This window comes from Eleginops maclovinus, chromosome 13, assembly GCF_036324505.1.
Source record: "Eleginops maclovinus isolate JMC-PN-2008 ecotype Puerto Natales chromosome 13, JC_Emac_rtc_rv5, whole genome shotgun sequence".
NCBI classification, from domain to species: Eukaryota; Metazoa; Chordata; class Actinopteri; order Perciformes; family Eleginopidae; genus Eleginops; species Eleginops maclovinus.
The window spans coordinates 4,265,846-4,284,612 of record NC_086361.1 but is presented as its reverse complement, the minus strand read 5'-3'; the positions used below and the strand labels follow the sequence as shown (position 1 = coordinate 4,284,612).

General features: G+C 39.2%; 2 protein-coding genes across 5 annotated transcripts; both read left to right on the top strand.

The window, feature by feature from the left end:
* Positions 1-391: 391 nt before the first annotated feature.
* Positions 392-7,177, top strand: tatdn1 (TatD DNase domain containing 1). 2 transcript variants are annotated; one of them, XM_063898520.1, is made up of 12 exons: positions 392-479; positions 1,013-1,078; positions 1,156-1,205; positions 1,553-1,616; positions 1,708-1,818; positions 2,700-2,742; positions 3,475-3,560; positions 3,647-3,687; positions 4,360-4,436; positions 6,199-6,269; positions 6,538-6,664; positions 6,784-7,177. In XM_063898520.1, the coding sequence occupies exons 1-12, from the start codon at positions 401-403 to the stop codon at positions 6,884-6,886; spliced, it is 918 nt and encodes a 305-aa protein (XP_063754590.1). In that variant the 5' UTR covers positions 392-400; the 3' UTR covers positions 6,887-7,177. The 2 variants fall into 2 exon arrangements, with proteins under 2 accessions (XP_063754590.1, XP_063754589.1); XM_063898519.1 differs by having other exon boundaries at positions 1,708-1,851.
* Positions 7,178-7,543: 366 nt separating this feature from the next.
* rnf139 (ring finger protein 139) lies at positions 7,544-17,279 on the top strand. 3 transcript variants are annotated; one of them, XM_063899584.1, is made up of 7 exons: positions 7,544-8,053; positions 8,338-8,484; positions 10,471-11,126; positions 11,946-12,093; positions 12,195-12,301; positions 12,863-13,114; positions 14,028-17,279. In XM_063899584.1, the coding sequence occupies exons 1-7, from the start codon at positions 7,891-7,893 to the stop codon at positions 14,790-14,792; spliced, it is 2,238 nt and encodes a 745-aa protein (XP_063755654.1). In that variant the 5' UTR covers positions 7,544-7,890; the 3' UTR covers positions 14,793-17,279. The 3 variants fall into 3 exon arrangements, with proteins under 3 accessions (XP_063755654.1, XP_063755655.1, XP_063755656.1); XM_063899586.1 differs by having other exon boundaries at positions 7,935-8,053; positions 8,338-8,417; XM_063899585.1 differs by lacking the exon at positions 8,338-8,484.
* The last annotated feature ends 1,488 nt before the right edge of the window (positions 17,280-18,767 follow it).

Below are 18,767 nucleotides of genomic sequence, written 5' to 3'. Positions count from 1 at the left end.
CTGTTTTTTCGTTTTTTGGGTTATATTTATTTATGCATAATATGCAAACATTAATTTTGCAGCTGGTCAAGGTGGTGCACATTTCATCAACGATCATTTATAATACAACAACATAATGCATAAATTGGTTCATGTTTTGTTTATTTGTTTTAAACCTAGGCCTATTCTTCTCCGTAAAGTAAATGTTGGCATCTAAATGCAGTGGAGTGAAAACTGAAATTGTCCTGTAGAAATACAAAGATTACTTAGCATAAAATTAAAAATATTGCCTTATAATTATAAGTGTACAGTATTCAAGTAAACAAATTAAAAAACCTTTCATTGCTGGTATTAAAATATTTATAAAAAACAACATATTTCAGAAATTTCTCCTCTGTTGGAATAATTACGGTATTGTAGCATGGGATTGCTCAGAGCTACATGTGTGGTTCTTTTCAGGAGTGCTTCTCTTTCCACCATGGCTCAGCACAAATTCATTGGTGAGACACTTGTGTTTAATGAAAAGATCAATAACTGAGTGTCAGTCTGTATAAGTGAATGTTGTAAGAAGATAAGCCTACATGTGATAGTTAGCATGAGAGCTAGTTTGAGTTAGCCCTGCTGAAAATGACAACACAGCAGTCACCGAGTTTGCAGCTGTATGTGTTTACGTCAGATAAATAGTTTTAATCCTGGTGACAGCTCATACTGCATTACGGATACTATTACTTTTAGCAGTTATAATTACGTTGGCATTAAAGTAAAGAATGCACCTTTATGTCATTGCCAACAACTATGCTGTAGCTATGTGCATATGACAATAAGGTCTTTGAATCTTAAATATTGAAACCAGACAGTGTTTCATGAAGTTGGTTTTGGGAGAAAATAGATTGTTTACCTCTGTAAGAATCAACTTCTCCACCTCTGTGTCTCTCCCTGTTAAGCCCCATGTTCACTGGTGCAATTTCACTAGGTATACACTAACAATGAAGAAATGATAACAATATTGACATAAAGAACCTTCCCTCTCCAGATATCGGTGTGAACCTGACAGATCCCATGTTCAGAGGACTCTACAGAGGGAAGCAGAAACATGACGGTGAGCAACTCATTCACTTTTGACGTGGGGCTGTTAATAGCAGAAAATATGAGGCAAGCTATGATTTTATTTGACAGATGACTTCAATCAGATAATTGACAGAGCGGTCAAGACCGGAGTCGAAAAGGTAAGCAATGTCATCAACACTTTAAGTACACCTATTATAGTTTTTGCAAAACAAGCAGCATTTCTTTAGGGATTATAATGCTTGTCGTCTTGTCTGTCCACCTCTTTAGTCAAAACTAAAATATTTTATCAAATATTAAAACGATTGCCATATCATTTAGTTCAAACATAGTATATTCATAGTTCCCAGAAGATAAATCCCATAGGTATTGTTTCTAACTTCACCATTAGGTCATTTCTGTTTTTAAGTAAAGTCTATCACCAACCTTGATGGCCTGCATTACATTTTAATAACAGTTGTATTACACTGAAAATGTTTTCTCATCAATAATGTAATGTTTGTTACAGTTTTTAATCACAGGAGGAAATCTTGAAGACAGCAAGGAGGCCCTGAAACTGGCAGAGACCAGAGGTGATGATAACAATGATGAATGAGCAAAATCTGACTCTTTCCTCTTTATCTGTTTTATATTTAGCCTTTTCCCATTTCATTGTTATTACAGATAAGTTCTGTTGCACAGTGGGCTGCCATCCCACGCGTTGCTCTGAGTTTGAGCAGAATGGAGAGTTGGAGTACTTCTCAGGGCTGAGGGAGCTGGCCTCAGCACACAGAGGCAAGGTGGTGGCTATCGGAGAGTGTGGACTAGGTGTGAGCTGCTGACAGTGTGTGCTGTGTTTGTAACGTAACAAAAAAAAAAGATAAAACACAGTGATCGAAACAAAATGATTCACATTTATCCTCAGAAATTAGTTACATATGGCTCCTTGCTTTTCTATACTACTATATGAGTGTTTTCATGTTTATAGAATACACATTTTATATTTTATAATTCATTATTAAAGGTATAATATGTAACATTAATGCATCAATATGTATAAAAGTGACTAGACATGTTTATCTTATCCAATATCCACAACCCAGAGCAATGTCTCAGTCACTCAATTTTATTTTGTCATGACGTGGCTGTCTGCAAGAAGCTGTAATGAATATACTTTTTATCCAGTTATGAGCCACATCTTTACATTTTATCTTGAACAAAATGAGCAAAAACAATGTGAGTAACTCGGCTGGCAGCCTCTCAAGTATGTCTGTGTTGTGCCAAATTACCTCCGAGAAACACTCTTTTTTTATGTGAAACACATTAATTCAGTGTTTTTACTAGTTTTCTTGATCTGACTAATTACTATTGGAAAGGAGAAGGTCTCTGAGAATAACTCAACTCCTGGTAAACACCTCCTGTATGATGAACAGTGAAATAATTCTAAACAAAAGAGGCCGACAGACAGGACAAACTATTATATTCCCGTGCTAGTTGCCAATGCCACCAAACTCTATCTCTCTATGGTTTTGATTAATAAACCACTTTTGGCAAAACTTTACATATTATGTGTTTAAGTGTCCCACGTATGGGGGTTAGATGTGTGGGTCGTAAGAACAAGTATTTATTTAATTTAATTATATGTTGATACCGGGTTGTCTTTCTCATTTTTCCAGATTTTGACAGGTTGGAATTTTGCCCGAAAGAGACTCAACTAAAGTAAGGCTATTTGTTTTATTGCATATAAAAAGCTGCTGTAACTGTTTGCATGTCGTTTTTATAACCCTTTAAAGATTAGATGTGGGAAGTTCTGATCTATAGTTTTTGGTTTTGTCACTGAGCAGTTTAATCAGTAACTTGGAAATTAAGATGTTTCCTTCTTACATTGTTTAATTTAAATGATTATAGAGGACTTCAAAATATCCAGTGCTTCATAAAATTGTAGATATTCTGATGCCCTCCAAGCATGGAACGAAAGGCTTGTTAAACTTAACGTTATAAATACACTTAATGATTATTTTCCTCAAAATCTAGTCTTTTAATTATTTATTTTATTTATTGTTTGTCAAAACTGCAAAAGAACATATCCACTGCAAATTCCCAGACCACAGTGACATCTTAACATATCTTGTTTTGTTCGACCAGCAGAGAAAAAAAAAAATAAATATATATATAGCGATTAGATGGATATAAAACTCAAAAGCAGAATATCCTCACATCAAAGAATCTGTGAACTCAATGTGTTTGGCCTTTTAGTTTGATAAATGCTGACTCACTCATCAACATAGTCGTCCATTCATTTTTTGTTGCTAAACTCCTTGATATGTCAACTATTTTAGCACTAATTGGAAATAAATAAAGCATTGTTACTGTCCATACTCCACAATGGCTACAGGAAGTACACCCTGAAATATACCCCTAATGTGTTCTTCTGTTCTTGCTGTGTAACAGATACTTTGAGAGGCAGTTTGACCTTGCAGAGGAGACAAAGCTGCCCATGTTCCTGCACTGCAGAAACTCCCATCAGGAGTTCATCGGTGGGATTCTGCTCTCAGGAGGTCTGCTGCATGAGAGGGATTCTTTACACAATCATCTTAATGTGTCTTTGTCTTTCCTTCGACAGAAATCATGAAGAGGAATCGGGAGAGATGTGTCGGAGGAGTGGTGAGGACATTTGTTTATTTTTTATTAAGGTGTCTTTTTGGGCCAAAGGGGCTTTATTGGAAATCTCTGAAGTGAAAAGATGAGACAGAGGGGACGATGTGTCGGCAATGTTCTTGTGGGCCTTCAGTCCTAACCGCTGAGCTATCCAGCAGCCCACGACATTTGTTTTATACTAGTTTATTACTACTGTATAGCATACTGTTCTCTAAAGTTATCAGAATTAGAATCAGAATTATTTTTTTCATCCCAAACTGGGAAAGGTTTTTGTTACAGCAGCAAAATACAATATGAAGCAAAACAAATAATCAGCAAATAAAATATAATATAAATTGTAATATAATATAAAGTTAGCTGTTGGGGTGAAAGTATACAATAAAGTATTGCACTTTACAATTTACACTAATGTTGGATACTAGGAAAGCTACAGTTTAAACGAAGTGATTAATTTAATCCACACATTTTAAATTACAGTATGTAAACTCCTGTATAACTGTGTTACTCTTTTAGTACTACAAAATTATCTTCATTCCTAAACCAGTTGCTTGAAAATCTTAAAAACAAATGTAATTATCATGATAAGCAACAATGCAGTCATCAAAATACAATTAATTTCAATTCATAAATTGTAAATGGGAATATCATGATCCAGTTACCTGTCATTTCTCCTCTCAGGTCCACTCATTTGACGGGACAGCAAAGGACGCTGCTGCCCTCGTTGACCTGGACCTCTACATTGGAATAAATGGATGGTGAGAGGAGTTTGTCTTCACCTGAACCAGACAACCATAACAATATCTGGGCTCATCAGGTCTAATACACAAAATATCTGATGAGAGCCTACAAAACGAACTATTGCCTTAAAGCTTGGAAATGGACTTCAAAATATTGCCATTTTTGCCAAAGTCTGTAGCTAAACACATTTATGTTATGTTATGAATGAGAAATATGTAATTTGATCTTAAGTGAAGGGAAGTGTTTTCATTTGGAAATTTGACTCCCACAATATGTCTTTTGGAGAGTTTTTTGTTAAACCTTTGTCAATGTCAAGTTTTAAATCTCATCAATAACATTACAATACAGTCCTGGTATTGAATATATGAAATACTTCAAGATAAAAAAACAGCTGATCAGCTTTGTGGATTATTGAAGCCGAGAACGGCCATGGAATTTTTTTATTTTTATGCACTGTTATGTTGTGGTAACGACTTATTATCTCGACTTAACAAAGATCGTTTTCTGGATACATTTATTTCGTTATCTCGACTTAACAAAGATCGTTTTCTGGATAATTTTTTTCGTTATCTCGACATAACAAAGATCGTTTTCTCGTGATAACAAATTAATTATTTCGTTATCTCGATATAACAGAAATATTTAAGTTACCTTAGCTGACACAGCCGGATAGATAGGAGTTTGTCAGCCTCTCATCTGCTAACCGGTAGCCCCTAAACAAATCCAGTCAAGTAAACAAACTAACATAAAGTGTAACTTACCGGTAGGCACGACACTGAAGTTAGCATCCGATTCAGAGCTTCCGATTCGGCAGTTAAGGGGAAAGTTAAGGGATATTTCATTTACAGCGCTGAGCGACCAATCCCCCTCGTTTTTTGAACCTCTTAAGTCGCTGCATAGCCGATTCATTTGTACACGATGATCGTAGAGAGTCTAAACATTCTTTATAACACACTTATGGATTTGTGAAAGCTTTATTCTATTTGTGAAAATACAAAAAAGGGAGATTTCAATGCTTTATTCACATCCAGACCACATTAGACCAGGTCCTGATCTAAAACCACTATGCATAGACTCATCAAATCTGGACTGGATTATCTCAGAGAGACTAAACATTCTTTATATTACACTTTCAGTTTCAGTTGGTTTTTAGATCAGGACTAGGTCTAATGTGGTCTGGATGTGAAAAAAGCAGCGAAATCTCCCTTCTTTGCATTTTCACAAATAGAATAAAGCTTTCACAAATCTGAAACACTATTATAAAGAATGTTTAGACTCTCTGGGATAATCGGTGTACAAATAAATCGGCTATGCAGCGATTTAAGAGGTTCAAAAAACGGAGGATTGGTCGCTCAGCACTGTAAATTAAATATCCCTTTACTTTCCCCCTAACTTCCGAATCGGAAGCTCTGAATCAGATGCTAACTTCAGCCTCGTCTGGTAGGCTACACCTACAACCAGTGGCTACGGAAGCCGTTCGTGGCAGCTCTTGTAGGTTGAAATCAGGTTGAAATGGTTGAAATCAAGTCTAACATATTATAAATTAATTTGTTATCACGAGAAAACGATCTTTGTTATGTCAAGATAACGACATAATAAGTCGTTATCACGACATAACAGTGCATAAAAAAGAGAAAAATCCATGGCCGTTATCGGCTTCCGTAGTGGATTACACAGCCGTCTCTGTTTTAAACATATCAAATATAATTTAAGTATTTGAAGATACATATTTACAATATGGCAATTTAAAAGCTGTTTATTGTTTATTTTATTTTTCAGTTCCTTGAAAACAGAGGCCAATATTGAAGCCATGAAGTCTATCCCCACTGAGAGACTCATGATAGAAACAGGTGAGATAAAGCGGGTCTATTGTATCAAAGATGGTATTTGAAGTAAATACAGTAGCATAAAGCTAAGTGTTCCTGATTATCCAGTGAAATAGAACTACAATTCTTATTTTGCAACATCATTTATATCATAGTTTTAAACATTTTAAATCTACCATGCTGTGTTTTTACTGCAGCATAATACAAAATAAAACAAAAAATCTAGGTATTTAGTGTATCACATTGCTGTTGTAAGTTAGGGTTTAATTTGTTGATACCTTCCTTCTCCCAGATGCTCCATGGTGCGGCGTAAAGAACACTCATGCAGGCTCCAAACATGTAAAAACGACATTTCCCACAAAGAAGAAATGGGAGGCGGGGCACTGTTTGAAGGACAGGAATGAGCCCTGTCACATCATGTGAGTTATTTTTTGGAGAAGAAAGAGGGAACATTCTTATTGATAAAATAATCAGTCTGCAAGTAATTTTACATGTATGAGGTTTCAATATTTGAGGTTTCAATATTTGTATTTTTCAGACAAGTGCTCGAGGTGATGGCAGCAGCGAGGGAGGAAGACCCGCTGGAGCTGTCAAACGCGATCTACAACAACACCATCAAAGTGTTCTTTAGCTCCAGCTGAGGATGGAGCAGAATACACATTCAGGAGAGGGACGTGTGTGTGTGTGTGTGTGTGTGTCTGTGTGTCTGTGTGTGTGTGTGTGTGTGTCTGTGTGTGTGTGTGTGTGTGTGTGTGTGTGTGTGTGTGTGTGTGTGTGTGTGTGTGTGTGTGTGTGTGTGTGTGTGTGTGTGTGTGTGTGCGCGTGCATGCTCGTATGTGTGAGAATGGTTGATAAACTCTCCCTTTGCCAATTTTGAATTGTGAATTTTTTTCTGGTCTTATTCTGAAATAAAACAGTGTTTTCGCAAAATGCTTAAACTCTTGGTTATTTTGTTATGTTTCATGTACCCCTTATATATATATGTTTCCACTGTTGGCCATAGAGCACACCATGAATATAAGGTTCGCCTAAATGTTCCTGTTGTAAGAACTTTGCACAAAATGGGAACTATAGAAGGTAACAAGTAAATAAATAGAACAAAAAAACAAAAACAGCTTTAAGCAGATTAAATTGAACCTGTTTTTAAAACGATCAATGTAACATGAATTTGTGTAGGAGGTAGTATTTTTTGTTTTCATTTAATATATTGGTTTTGCCAAAAATGTCCACGTTTGTTTCTAATGCTACTTCAGCTGCCACACCCACTGACGCTGGAAGTTACGTCACGTTACGTCGGAACCAACAGCCTGGCAACTTCTGCGGTGTTCCCAAAGCAACCTCATTCAAGAATTCTCCACAATTTTAAAAGATACCTGACGTGACGGGATTTGAAGAGAAGTCAGAATTGTAACTGTTGGAGCCATAACACTCCTGATGGGAGCAACCACACATTAAACAGAAGAAGAAGCAGCAACAGGAGGTTTAGCTGGGAGGACATGGCGGACGTCAGCAGGTTACCAGCTATCGCCTAAACGCCAGGGAAAGCAAAACCCACTAGAGGCGGCTGGGGGAGGACCTTCATTTATTTTAATGTTACATGGATAGCCGGGGCTCCTCAGGACTGTACGCCCTCCACTGAAACTGCATGGCGTCCACTCAACTCCGGCTAGGCCAGCAGGCCTTAGCGGTGCTTGATGTGGCTCTGCGAGTTCCCTGTATCTTTATTATCGACGCCATTTTTAACTCTTACTACGACCCGGGTTCGGGATGGGCCGGAGCAATGGGGAAGGTGTTGGTCAGAGTCATGGGTGAGTATTTGAAAGTCCAGAACAGGATCCTCCACATAGTGTAAACAACAGCTAAGCTAACTGACAGCTAAGCTAACTGTTAGCCTGTCATCAGTGTGGAGCTATGTCACCTGTCATACCGACTAAAGCCGACTTAACCACCGGCAATAACATCAATAAAAGCCTGCCATGTCTGACACGGTGTTAAAAATATTGCACCACAAACGTAATTTTGTATAATGTGATGCTAAATATTTGCTATCAGGTTAGCTACCCGCTAAAACCAGGTATTTTTTTTATCACAGGTGTCGTGTCAAATTCTGTGTCGACGCCGGAATCCAACAGTGGTCCTTTAAGTAACTGTGGGGGACATTTAGGAAGCCTGGTACCTGCCTGTCAAAAAATACTTCTTTATCCCTGTTACCTTCTCCTGAACTCTTATCAGAACCAAGGTTGTGAAGCTGAGGTTCTTAATCTTGTTGGCAGATGTCCCCCTACAGCCTGTCAGATAAACTACCGTTTCTCCCTTATCAACACCGCCTGTCATGTTGCAAATATTATCTAAATTGATTTAAAACTGGGTGTTTTGTTTTACACTAATGATTACATCAAAGTTGATATTTGTGAAACTCACACTTTTGTCAATATGGTCAAATATTTGAACTACTAGTACTGCTACTTGGAGTGGCAGAAACCCGACAGTTATGTTTCCATTAGTTAACTCTGTACACCCAGTTGTCAGTTTATAAATGACCCCTAGCTCAAACTAATCTGATCTGTTTAGGTTGTATAGGTCGTTTAAAAAAAAATCACTTTTAGTTACTTCCCTGCTTATCTGTTACATTTAGCCTTTACAGTAGTTGACCAATTACCTTTAGCTGAGCGTACTTAACAATCTTTGCAAAAACCACTAGTGCTGCTACCAAAGATTATGATCTTGTCTAATTTTTGCATTATTTTATTTATCTTATTTGCACTGTGTATGTTGAGTTGTTGGAGGAGCCCTGGATATAAAATGTTCATTGCCAACAACGCTGTATCTGCTGTGCATATGACAAATAAAACCTTTGAACCTATCTTAATTCCATTCCCGATTAATTGTTTATTCCCTAAAATAGTCAAAAAGGCCCATGACAATTTCCAAAAGCCCAAGTTGACTTGCTTAATTGTCTTGTTTTGTCTGATTAAAACTAACTTGAATGTATTCAGTTGTGTGTCAGAGAAAACAAGTCATTAGCAGAAAACACTGTTCCCAGACAAACAACGTTATATAACTGTCCATTTGTGCAGTTTGAAGACCTTTGGACAGCATAGGCCGGATGGAAGTCCTTTTGGTCCTCATGGTTTAGCCTAGATGGGAAAGGGGCTAAATAAGGTTAAAGTAAGTCAACCAACAAGCTCATGTTTCTTCAGCCCACAATCTTTGATGTTTGTTGCATGCACACAAACAAAGAGTAACTGTTTAAACTACACTTTGAGAAAAAGCAATACTCTACAAATAAAACAACAGTATTTCAATAAATTCCAATAAGACATCCACAAATACCTCTTGTACAACAAAGTTCACAGCCCTGAGTCAATTCAGACATTGAACTCTGAAAGCTGATCCACGGTTATCTCTCTCTAAAGCTCCTCAGACAGGTACAGGTTAATGTTGTAAGGGAACTACAGTGGAACACAAGCAGTGTGTTGTAAAGACATTAAAAGCCAGTATACTGACCTTAAATTCAGAGCAAAGAGTACAATTAATATTGTTCTATTGCTGCTACTCAGTTTTTAGATGACGTTAGTTCTGTTTTGCTGTGTTCAGTTTAATTAAATTTGTTTTGTTACAGCTCAAAGCAACTTTATGTAGTGCCGTTGAGGTACACAAGTAAAGAATGAAAATGTATTCATAAGAAAACAAAAACAAGTTTAAACTATGTATCTTGTGTATCATTTGATATAATTTACTGCAATGCCATAGTGATAGCAAGATACAAATAGAAATACCAAGGACCGTCTGACCGGTTCCCCCCCTCCTCTTCAGTAACAGAGCTGATTTATGTTAGAAAAAAAACATGTCGTGATGGTCATGCATGACAAAAATAAGGGCAAAACAAACAGTATATAGTTGATGGTACACACTCTTATATGTATTGTGGAAGGCATTCCTTTAACACTCAATTATTCATCTTCAGGTCATTTTTAACAAGTGCACCTGGAATGCAGGTTAAAGGTTTTTGATAAATGTCTGAGTTTCTCTCTTACAATGAAGATCTGTACCAAACAAGTATATTTAATCAACTCTGTAGAATACCTTTTGTAGGCTGTGATATCTCTGCAGCACCACAATACTTCATTCAGATTCTTTCCAATACCAAAATCTGCTGTGCTTTGGATATTGTGATTTTGATGAATTGTGCAGCCCTAATGTTTGCCCCTCTGTTGTGTCTCAGGTATCCTCATCTCCAGCATGGTGCTGCTGCTCTCTCAGAAAGCCTTGTTCAAGTTCTACACCCTCTTCTTTGCTGTGCTCTTGGGCATGGCTGCGGTGCTCATCAACTACTACGCCACCTCTCACATAGACTTCTACAGCGCCTACTACAAAGCGGCCCTGGGTTTCAGACTGCTGCCTAGAAACGGGCCGACGTTGTGGCTGGGCATGGCTGCGGTCCAGCTGGTTTTCGGTGTGGGCTATGTGTTCCTGCTCAACCTCCAGTCGGTGTTTGCCGCGCTGGTGGTGCTGGACATCATGATCCCTCTGTGGGGGCTAATGATCGAGCTGCCCGCGGACGTCAGGCAGCTGGTGGCCGTGTTCTCGGGCCTGGCGCTGGCGCTCAACACGGCCGTGTGCCTGGCCATGAGGCTCAAATGGTTTTACTACTCATGCCGGTACGTCTACCTGCTGGTGCGCCACATGTACCGGATCTACGGGCTGCAGCTGCTGCTAGAGGACACGTGGAAGAGGATCCGATTCCCAGACGTGCTGCGGGTGTTCTGGCTGACCCGGGTCACTGCCCAGGCACTGATCCTGGTCTACGTGGTGCGGGCGGTGAGGAGGGAGAGCGGAGATGCTACAGGCGGTGTCACAGACGGGGGCTCTGACTCGCAGGTGAGACCAGAACCTTTAAGTGTCCTTTAAATCTTATATCTGCCGGTCTTAAAGAACTCAACTAAATCCCCTAAAAGGCATTTGTTCTCACTTGACTCTAAATCTAAAAATCACTAAAGTTGGCAACACTGACGGACAATTTTTTCAGGTTTATGTTCGAAGCCACTCCCACCAAAGTGATCATCTTGAACAAAAACATAGTATATGAATGTAAACTAGACACTGGCTATTTTTTGTTTGTGACAAACTCCAGTGCATGCACTGAGTGTTTTGACAGATTATATATATTGTAATAATAATAATAATAAAGACAAAAATAATAATTAAACAATAAAAAAACAAAAACATTTTATAAGACAAACAAACATAAAGGAGTACAAAAAAATAAGATTTATACAGTTCATTTTTTGGAGGAGACCAACCCTAGATGTAATGCATTGCTATAAGCCTAGTGGCCACTAACGTTTTTGAATTATTCTTTAACGATTACTACCGTAAAAAACTTGAATTCATTTTTAATTTAAAAAGACCATTAAACCCATTTTTTAAATTTGTGAACACTGCAGTAGCCCTGTTCTTTTTTGCAGTTATGCAGAATTTGAAGGTAAGAATGTCTGTACTCGGCTCCAAATTGTGTAAAGCCAAGCAAATGGGACTTTTTCCCTGGGAGAATTAAATCTGGTGCTAAGGTCATTTAGCAGTGCTTCTTGGATCCCATATTAAAGAGCAACCACAAAGCTTGCACAAGCTGAATACAAAGGGCAAAGGGAGTTCTAGGTGATGCTGACATGCTTCCTTGTGTGACCTCTCTGTTGCCAGGGTTACCTGCTGAGTTGGGACGTGTTCTGGGATCTGACCAGTAACCTGATCATCTCCGGCTGTGACTCCACGCTCACCGTGCTGGGGATGAGTGCTGTCATCTCCTCCGTGGCACACTACCTCGGCCTCAGCATCCTGGCCTTCATAGGTACGGCTGAGTATAGTTTACAAAACGTTCTTTTCTGACGTAAATATTGCTCGTAAGAAAGCTCCTGGAATTGAACTGTTTGTCTCATGTTGACCCTTCAGGCTCGACGGAGGAGGAGGATAAGCGTTTAGGCTTTGTAGCTCCTGTTCTGTTCTTCATACTGGCCCTGCAGACCGGCCTCAGCAGCCTGGACCCTGAGGAACGCCTGGTAGGAAAAATGCCTCCATCTCTTCAGTTGGTTGAGAGTTTGAATACTGAGTCAGGTTTAATCAGTCAATGTAAAAATGGATGAGGAATCAGACAGTACATGCTTTTAATTTGATGCTGAATGTGTTTAAGAACCTTCCATCTTTTTCCTCTATTTTTGTAATTTTGAATTTGAACATTCTCTACCTTGTCTTACAAAGCACCATTAACAAGGTCTTTTCTAAAGCCCCTAAAAAACCTCCTCGAGTGTTGCCATGCTCATTGTTTTTTTCTTCTCAATTTGTTATTATTTTCAGTCTCTGTAGCTCTGAGGTTATTGTTTTATTCATTGAGAGTTTACCTTTACTGAAGTTGTGGTTCACGCTCAACATTTCAAGCCCCAGGACTTTAGGTCTTATTTAGATGTCCTATTGGCAACAAATAGGTCCTAACCTTCCGAAGGATGTTTAAATGTGATGTTGTAAAATGTAGTTTTTTTGTGGTTCAGTTGATATATTAAAGTAGACATGCAACAATTTAGTATTTGATATCAATGACTGAGACCCTCTGGTTTGTCTTCCAGGTGCGCCTGAGTCGGAACATGTGCCTTCTGCTGACCGCCATCCTGCACTTCATCCACGGCATGACCGACCCCGTCCTGATGTCCCTGAGCGCCTCCCACGTCTCCTCTTTCCGCCGCCATTTCCCCGTCCTGCTGGTGTCCTCTGCGCTCTTCGTGCTCCCGGTGGTGCTCAGCTACGCCCTGTGGCACCACTACGCCCTCAATACCTGGCTGTTCGCCGTCACAGCCTTCTGCGTAGAGCTCTGCCTCAAGGTGAGTGGGACAATCTACTTGTACTTTTGTTTCAAAAATGACACAAAGATACCTATTATTAGGTCTCATTTGGCTGTGCATAGTCATATTCAGTATGTGAAATGTTACGTATAATGTGCTACCAGCACGCTATAATGATTGCCTCCCTGCATATTATCCCACTTTTTGAATGGCTACTTACTAAATAAATCAATAGTTCGACACAACATATCGACATACTTTTATTCATTTCAAAGTGATCGTAGCACAGATTGAGGTTTTTGAGTTTGTCTGTTCACAATCTTTACACACTGCAGAGCCCATACCGTGTTCCTGTTAGTGTTTACTTCTTGTCTGTCTTCTTCTGGTGACCTCACTTTATCCCAGCACTTTGTGGCTTTAAGCCTCTTTCCTTTTCCTTTCTCCTTTTATGTTTTTATTTTCTTGAATGGGCACTATTAAGCTGTCTTGAATCTAAAATGTTATGCACCCCGCATATATATAAAGATGAATATTCAAAAAGTATTCCACGGGATTTGCTGACAGAAAACAACCTCCTTTTTTTGGCAACTGCTTAACTTAAATTGATCGGACTTCCCTTGATAGAGCGTTCTTAGCAACAGTCTTCTATCAAAAAAGAACAGACCTCTGAATGTCCAAATTGATAATATAATGGATCAGAATCCAGTATTATTATAAGCTATGTAATAATCTGTGATACAAGATGGACGTTCACTTACTTCCCTTAGTCTTTTGATTTTTCAAACGGAAAATAGTCAAATAAATTCCAGAATACCCTTTTGAAAATATAAATAGCTTGAAAATGGTGATGGTTAATTTGCATTTTTCCTTTTTGTGTAGTTATCTAAAAGAGGAACTTCTAAATGTAATATGTTAAAAAATAATTTGTTTCCCTACTCCCCCCTCCCTGCAGGTGGTGGTGTCCCTGACCGTCTACGGGCTCTTCATGGTGGATGGCTTCTCCAATGTCCTTTGGGAGAAGCTGGACGACTACGTGTACTACGTGCGCTCCTCGGGGAACATCATCGAGTTCCTGTTCGGCGTCATCATGTTTGGCAACGGTGCCTACACCATGATGTTCGAGTCGGGCAGCAAGATCCGCGCCTGCATGATGTGCCTGCACGCCTACTTCAACATCTACCTGCAGGCCAAGAACGGCTGGAAGACTTTCATCAACCGCCGCACGGCCGTCAAGAAGATCAACTCGCTGCCGGAGATGCGCGGCGACCAGCTGAGGGACATTGAGGACGTGTGCGCCATTTGCTACCAGGAGTTCGCCACGTCGGCACGCATCACACCCTGCCACCACTACTTCCACGCGCTGTGCCTGAGGAAGTGGCTCTACATCCAGGACACGTGCCCAATGTGCCACCAGAGGGTGTACGTGGAGGACGAGAGCCGGGACAGAGCGGCGTTTTCCAACAACAACGGGGGCTACGCAGCGCCGCAGGACGTCGCTGCCGAAGCGCCCGGGGGGGACGACCATGGACAAGTGGACGCAGAGCTGCCGGGGGAGGGAGGGGCAGCGGGGGGGCAGGCTGCAGGAGAGCCGGACAACGAGCTGCTGGAGGACAACGACAGCATAGAGTACGACGAGGACGAGTGGGGGACGCAAAACGGCAACGCGCACATAGAAGAAGACTATATCAACGACGACACAGACTCCACCGAGGACTGACAGCAAGAGATCTATAGAGAGAATATACTTATATCTTTATTATATTTAAGTTAAAAAAATAATTATAAAACACTATCTTAATTTGTTCTCCAAAAATGTCAGGGATATCATTCTCCTTTCCCTCTTTAGTTTCTTTTTGATTTGGGTTTGTCTCTATAAGGGCTCATGGAAAGAGTAACTGCTGTGTGTGTGTGTGTGTGTGTGTGTGTGTGTGTGTGTGTGTGTGTGTGTGTGTGTGTGTGTGTGTGTGTGTGTGTGTGTGTGTGTGTGTGTGTGTGTGTGTGTGTGTGTGTGTGTGTGTGTGTGTGTGTGTGTGTGTGTGTGTGTGTGTGTGTGTGTGTGTGTGTGTGTGTGTGTGTGTGTGTGTGTGTGTGTGTGTGTGTGTGTGTGTGTGTGTGTGTGTGTGTGATGACTGCATGATGTACACCAAAAACTCATAGGGGTTATTTCTTTTAAAAATCATTTTATCCCCAAATGATCGGAGGTATAAATCTTGCTATGTGGGCGCAGCTGTCTCGTTTTTTCCCCGATGCCTCAAAGCTGAAACGCATGAGCGAGTTAAGCATCATACTTTCTGCAGCATTTCTGTTCCGCACAAGTCTGCCTTGTTAAGCACGCTGTGGAAATATATTTTCGTCCAAAGAATTTAGATTGCGACTTTGTTTCGATTTCTGTGCAGCCCCAATGAGTATTTGTGTGTCTATAAGTCTGTTTGTGTGTGCCGACATGCAATGTGCTTAGACGATGTCTTAAACCTGCAGTTCATGTTCCCTTGGAGTCTAATGAAGGGGAAAGGCTGGAGTGTGTTAGCTTAAAGACAAAACTGTGGAGCGACTCAACAGATCAGGGTTTATTAATCTGCAAGTCATGTTTTGGGAGTTTGTAGAAAGAGGCGCGTTAAATCACAATTTACTGATATTATTGTCTCTAGGTTTTATTTTATTGTGCCAAATATCTCTTAAAGAGGCCCTTTTATGCTTTCTGAACCCTTTCCTGTTGTGTGATACATAGGTTTGTGTGCTTGTAAATGGTCTTCAAAGGCTAAAATTCCCTCCAGAGGGAGTCTCTCTCCTACACACTCCGTAACAGAATGACATCAGTATGTAACACTAGCACTTCTATTGGCTACTGCTCCAACATCTCTAAACAATTGACAAATTACAACAGAGCAAGCCAGCTAACCAATCGGAGCAGACTGGGCTCTGGTTTCAGATAGAGGGGTGAAAAGAGGTGCTGCTGCACAGTTGATTCCGAGATATTTGTCTTACTAAACCAGCAACACATGCTCTCAAAGCCTGACTTACAGATTGATCACAGCTCAGGTTTGTTTCACACCTGCTCCACAGTTTTGTCTGTTAACTTAAACAGTGTATTGTTCAGAGAGAGACTGAAGGCAGGAGAGTGAGGCAGTGTTCTATCAACTGCGCCAAACCAGAGAAAAACTGAGGTGTGTTTGATTTAAAAAAAAAAAAAGAAGTGACTTGCTACTGTAATCACTGATATACCTCTATCATTACCTACTACTGGTCTCTTGTGCGACCTCGCTTACAATTGTGTACGTTATTGTACATATAATAAAACATGTGCACACATTCTCCCTTAGGACAAGAGAAGACTTATTTTTCTTTCAATAATGCAAATTTCTCTTAACACAAATCAGTATTCACTTTGGGTTAGTTCTCGTTTCAAACCCAGAAATGGCTTGGAATAAGAAAAATAATGCAATTGTATTAAAATGATTCCTCTTTGCTTATTGTAATTGACACAAATACAGTATGAAAAGATGCCACTTGGTTTGTCTACCATGAAGTCTACCATTTCACAAGGAAAAAATTAACCGTCATTTGTTTTATGTGTCCGTTTTTAGCCATGTTGTAACACCAGGAGTGATTTATGTTCCCATATTGTTCAGTAAATGCACATATATGTTTCTAATCACTGGTACAGTCGGACAGGAGCTTTATCCTTCCGTCCAACTTCAGCTACAAGAAGCAATTCTTCACTTGTTTTCCAGCAGCAGATGTCCCACTGAACACTGAATTAAAATCTTGAACTACTAGAATGAAAGAAAGAAGCAGAAAATATTTAAGAGCCATGTTTTCACCTTTTAGACAGTACAGTGACGTCAGAGGTCTTCATTGTGAATTTGTGTTAAACCACTTTCAAGCACAACTCCTCCGAGTATTACATTGTTTAGACTTCCACAGCCTGAACGTCTTTAAGGGTTTGACTACAAACTCGTGTTCATTACTGTTGTAATTACTGCTCACAGAAGATAAGCTGCAAGGAATCCGTGAACTTCTTGTTGACGATGCGAAAGAGATGGGAATTTGATTAGAAAGCTGTGCTTTTTGACCTGTTTCAGCTATGAAGGACTTTGATTATTAGTTTGATTGTTCTGAAAGCTTTTTAAAAAGGTAAAAGCTGTTTCTTTTTGCCTTTTGTTTTAAAAAGAGATTTATGTAAATAAAATCATCTTTGATATTGCGTTTTGACTCTATTTCAGATATCAGTGACATCACCTCGAAATGACTGTCGAGTACTCATGTGACACAAATAAGCTAAGGTAGCTACTGCATTGTATTCATCCACTTCCGCACACATTTGAGTACAGCGTTCTGTGTGGAGATGCAGTTCTCTGATTGAACCAGTAGATGGCGTCATTACACTATCTTTTATTTATCTCAGTACATACAAATGAGTTACGGTTTGCAGTGTTGGGTGATGGCTTTTGTAAATGTTTTCCTGTCATATATTCCCAATACAACAAATTGACTAACATTTATAATTAACAAACTAATTAAACGTTATATATTTTTTAAAGAAAATAAAAGATGTAGGCAGAGCTCATTGGGCCTACTATTGACCAACCTACAAAGCATTACCTCAACTCTACCCCAACAAAATATATAATAAAGAACCACAACAACATAAATAGGAAGCAGATAAACAATACAAAAACAGATCCTAATGTTTATTACTTCATATTTGAGGCAATCAACCAGAAATGGCCAGTATCACACATTGAATATCAAAGTGAACTCTGATAGAAATGTAAGGGTCACATTTGCACAACTGCTGCAGGTCGTCATGCCTCATACAAACCATATGATGAGAACATATAATGACAAATATTTCGCCAGCTAACTATAAACACTCATATACTTGCATATACAGGTTCCCTTTTGGATTACTGTCCATGTTGTGCGCCATTTTTGACTAAAGTATGTGAAAAAAAGAGTTAGCATTTAGTTGATCAATAATAGCACAGATATACAGTATCTTTGTCTCAGCTTATTGTTGTTGTTTTTCATTAATTGTGTTATTGTCTATGCATTAATCACAGAATCTTTCATGCCTGACAATCTGAGACCAATGCATTTACAATTTTATCAGACACATCCCTCACAGTTTGACACGCAATTAACTTGTTGTATTTTTCTGTTAAGGGGATTGTGACAGAGGGCCTTAAACAGAGTACCAGTAAACTCAGCCAGTAATGCCTACAGCTGTGGATGGATGGACAGATTATTGCCAAGCTGATTGAAATTCCTTAACTAATTCTATTGCTATCTGTTGCTATTCTATTTTACCTAATTATGTGATGCGGTGATATGAAGGAAACAAACAATGAACACACTTATTTGGCTGGCTGATATATTTAAATATTGATAAGGGTCAAGTGTGCTCAAGACATCTCAATGAAAACAGGAATGGAGGAAAATGTTCATGTAAAATGAAGAGTAATAAAATATACATAATACATACATGTATAGAAGTTAAGTGCTTTGTATGCTGTGGTTAGTCGGTAATTGTCCTGACCACAAAGGGAAGTTAAAGACTTGTGTTGTGCTAATTATTTATATATACATATATTATGTAAGCTAGACTCATTCTTTCCAGTGTATTTAACGTAGAAGTTTGGACCGGAAGCAACACGTTTTATTTTGAAAGCGGCTTCCGGAAGTTGTATTA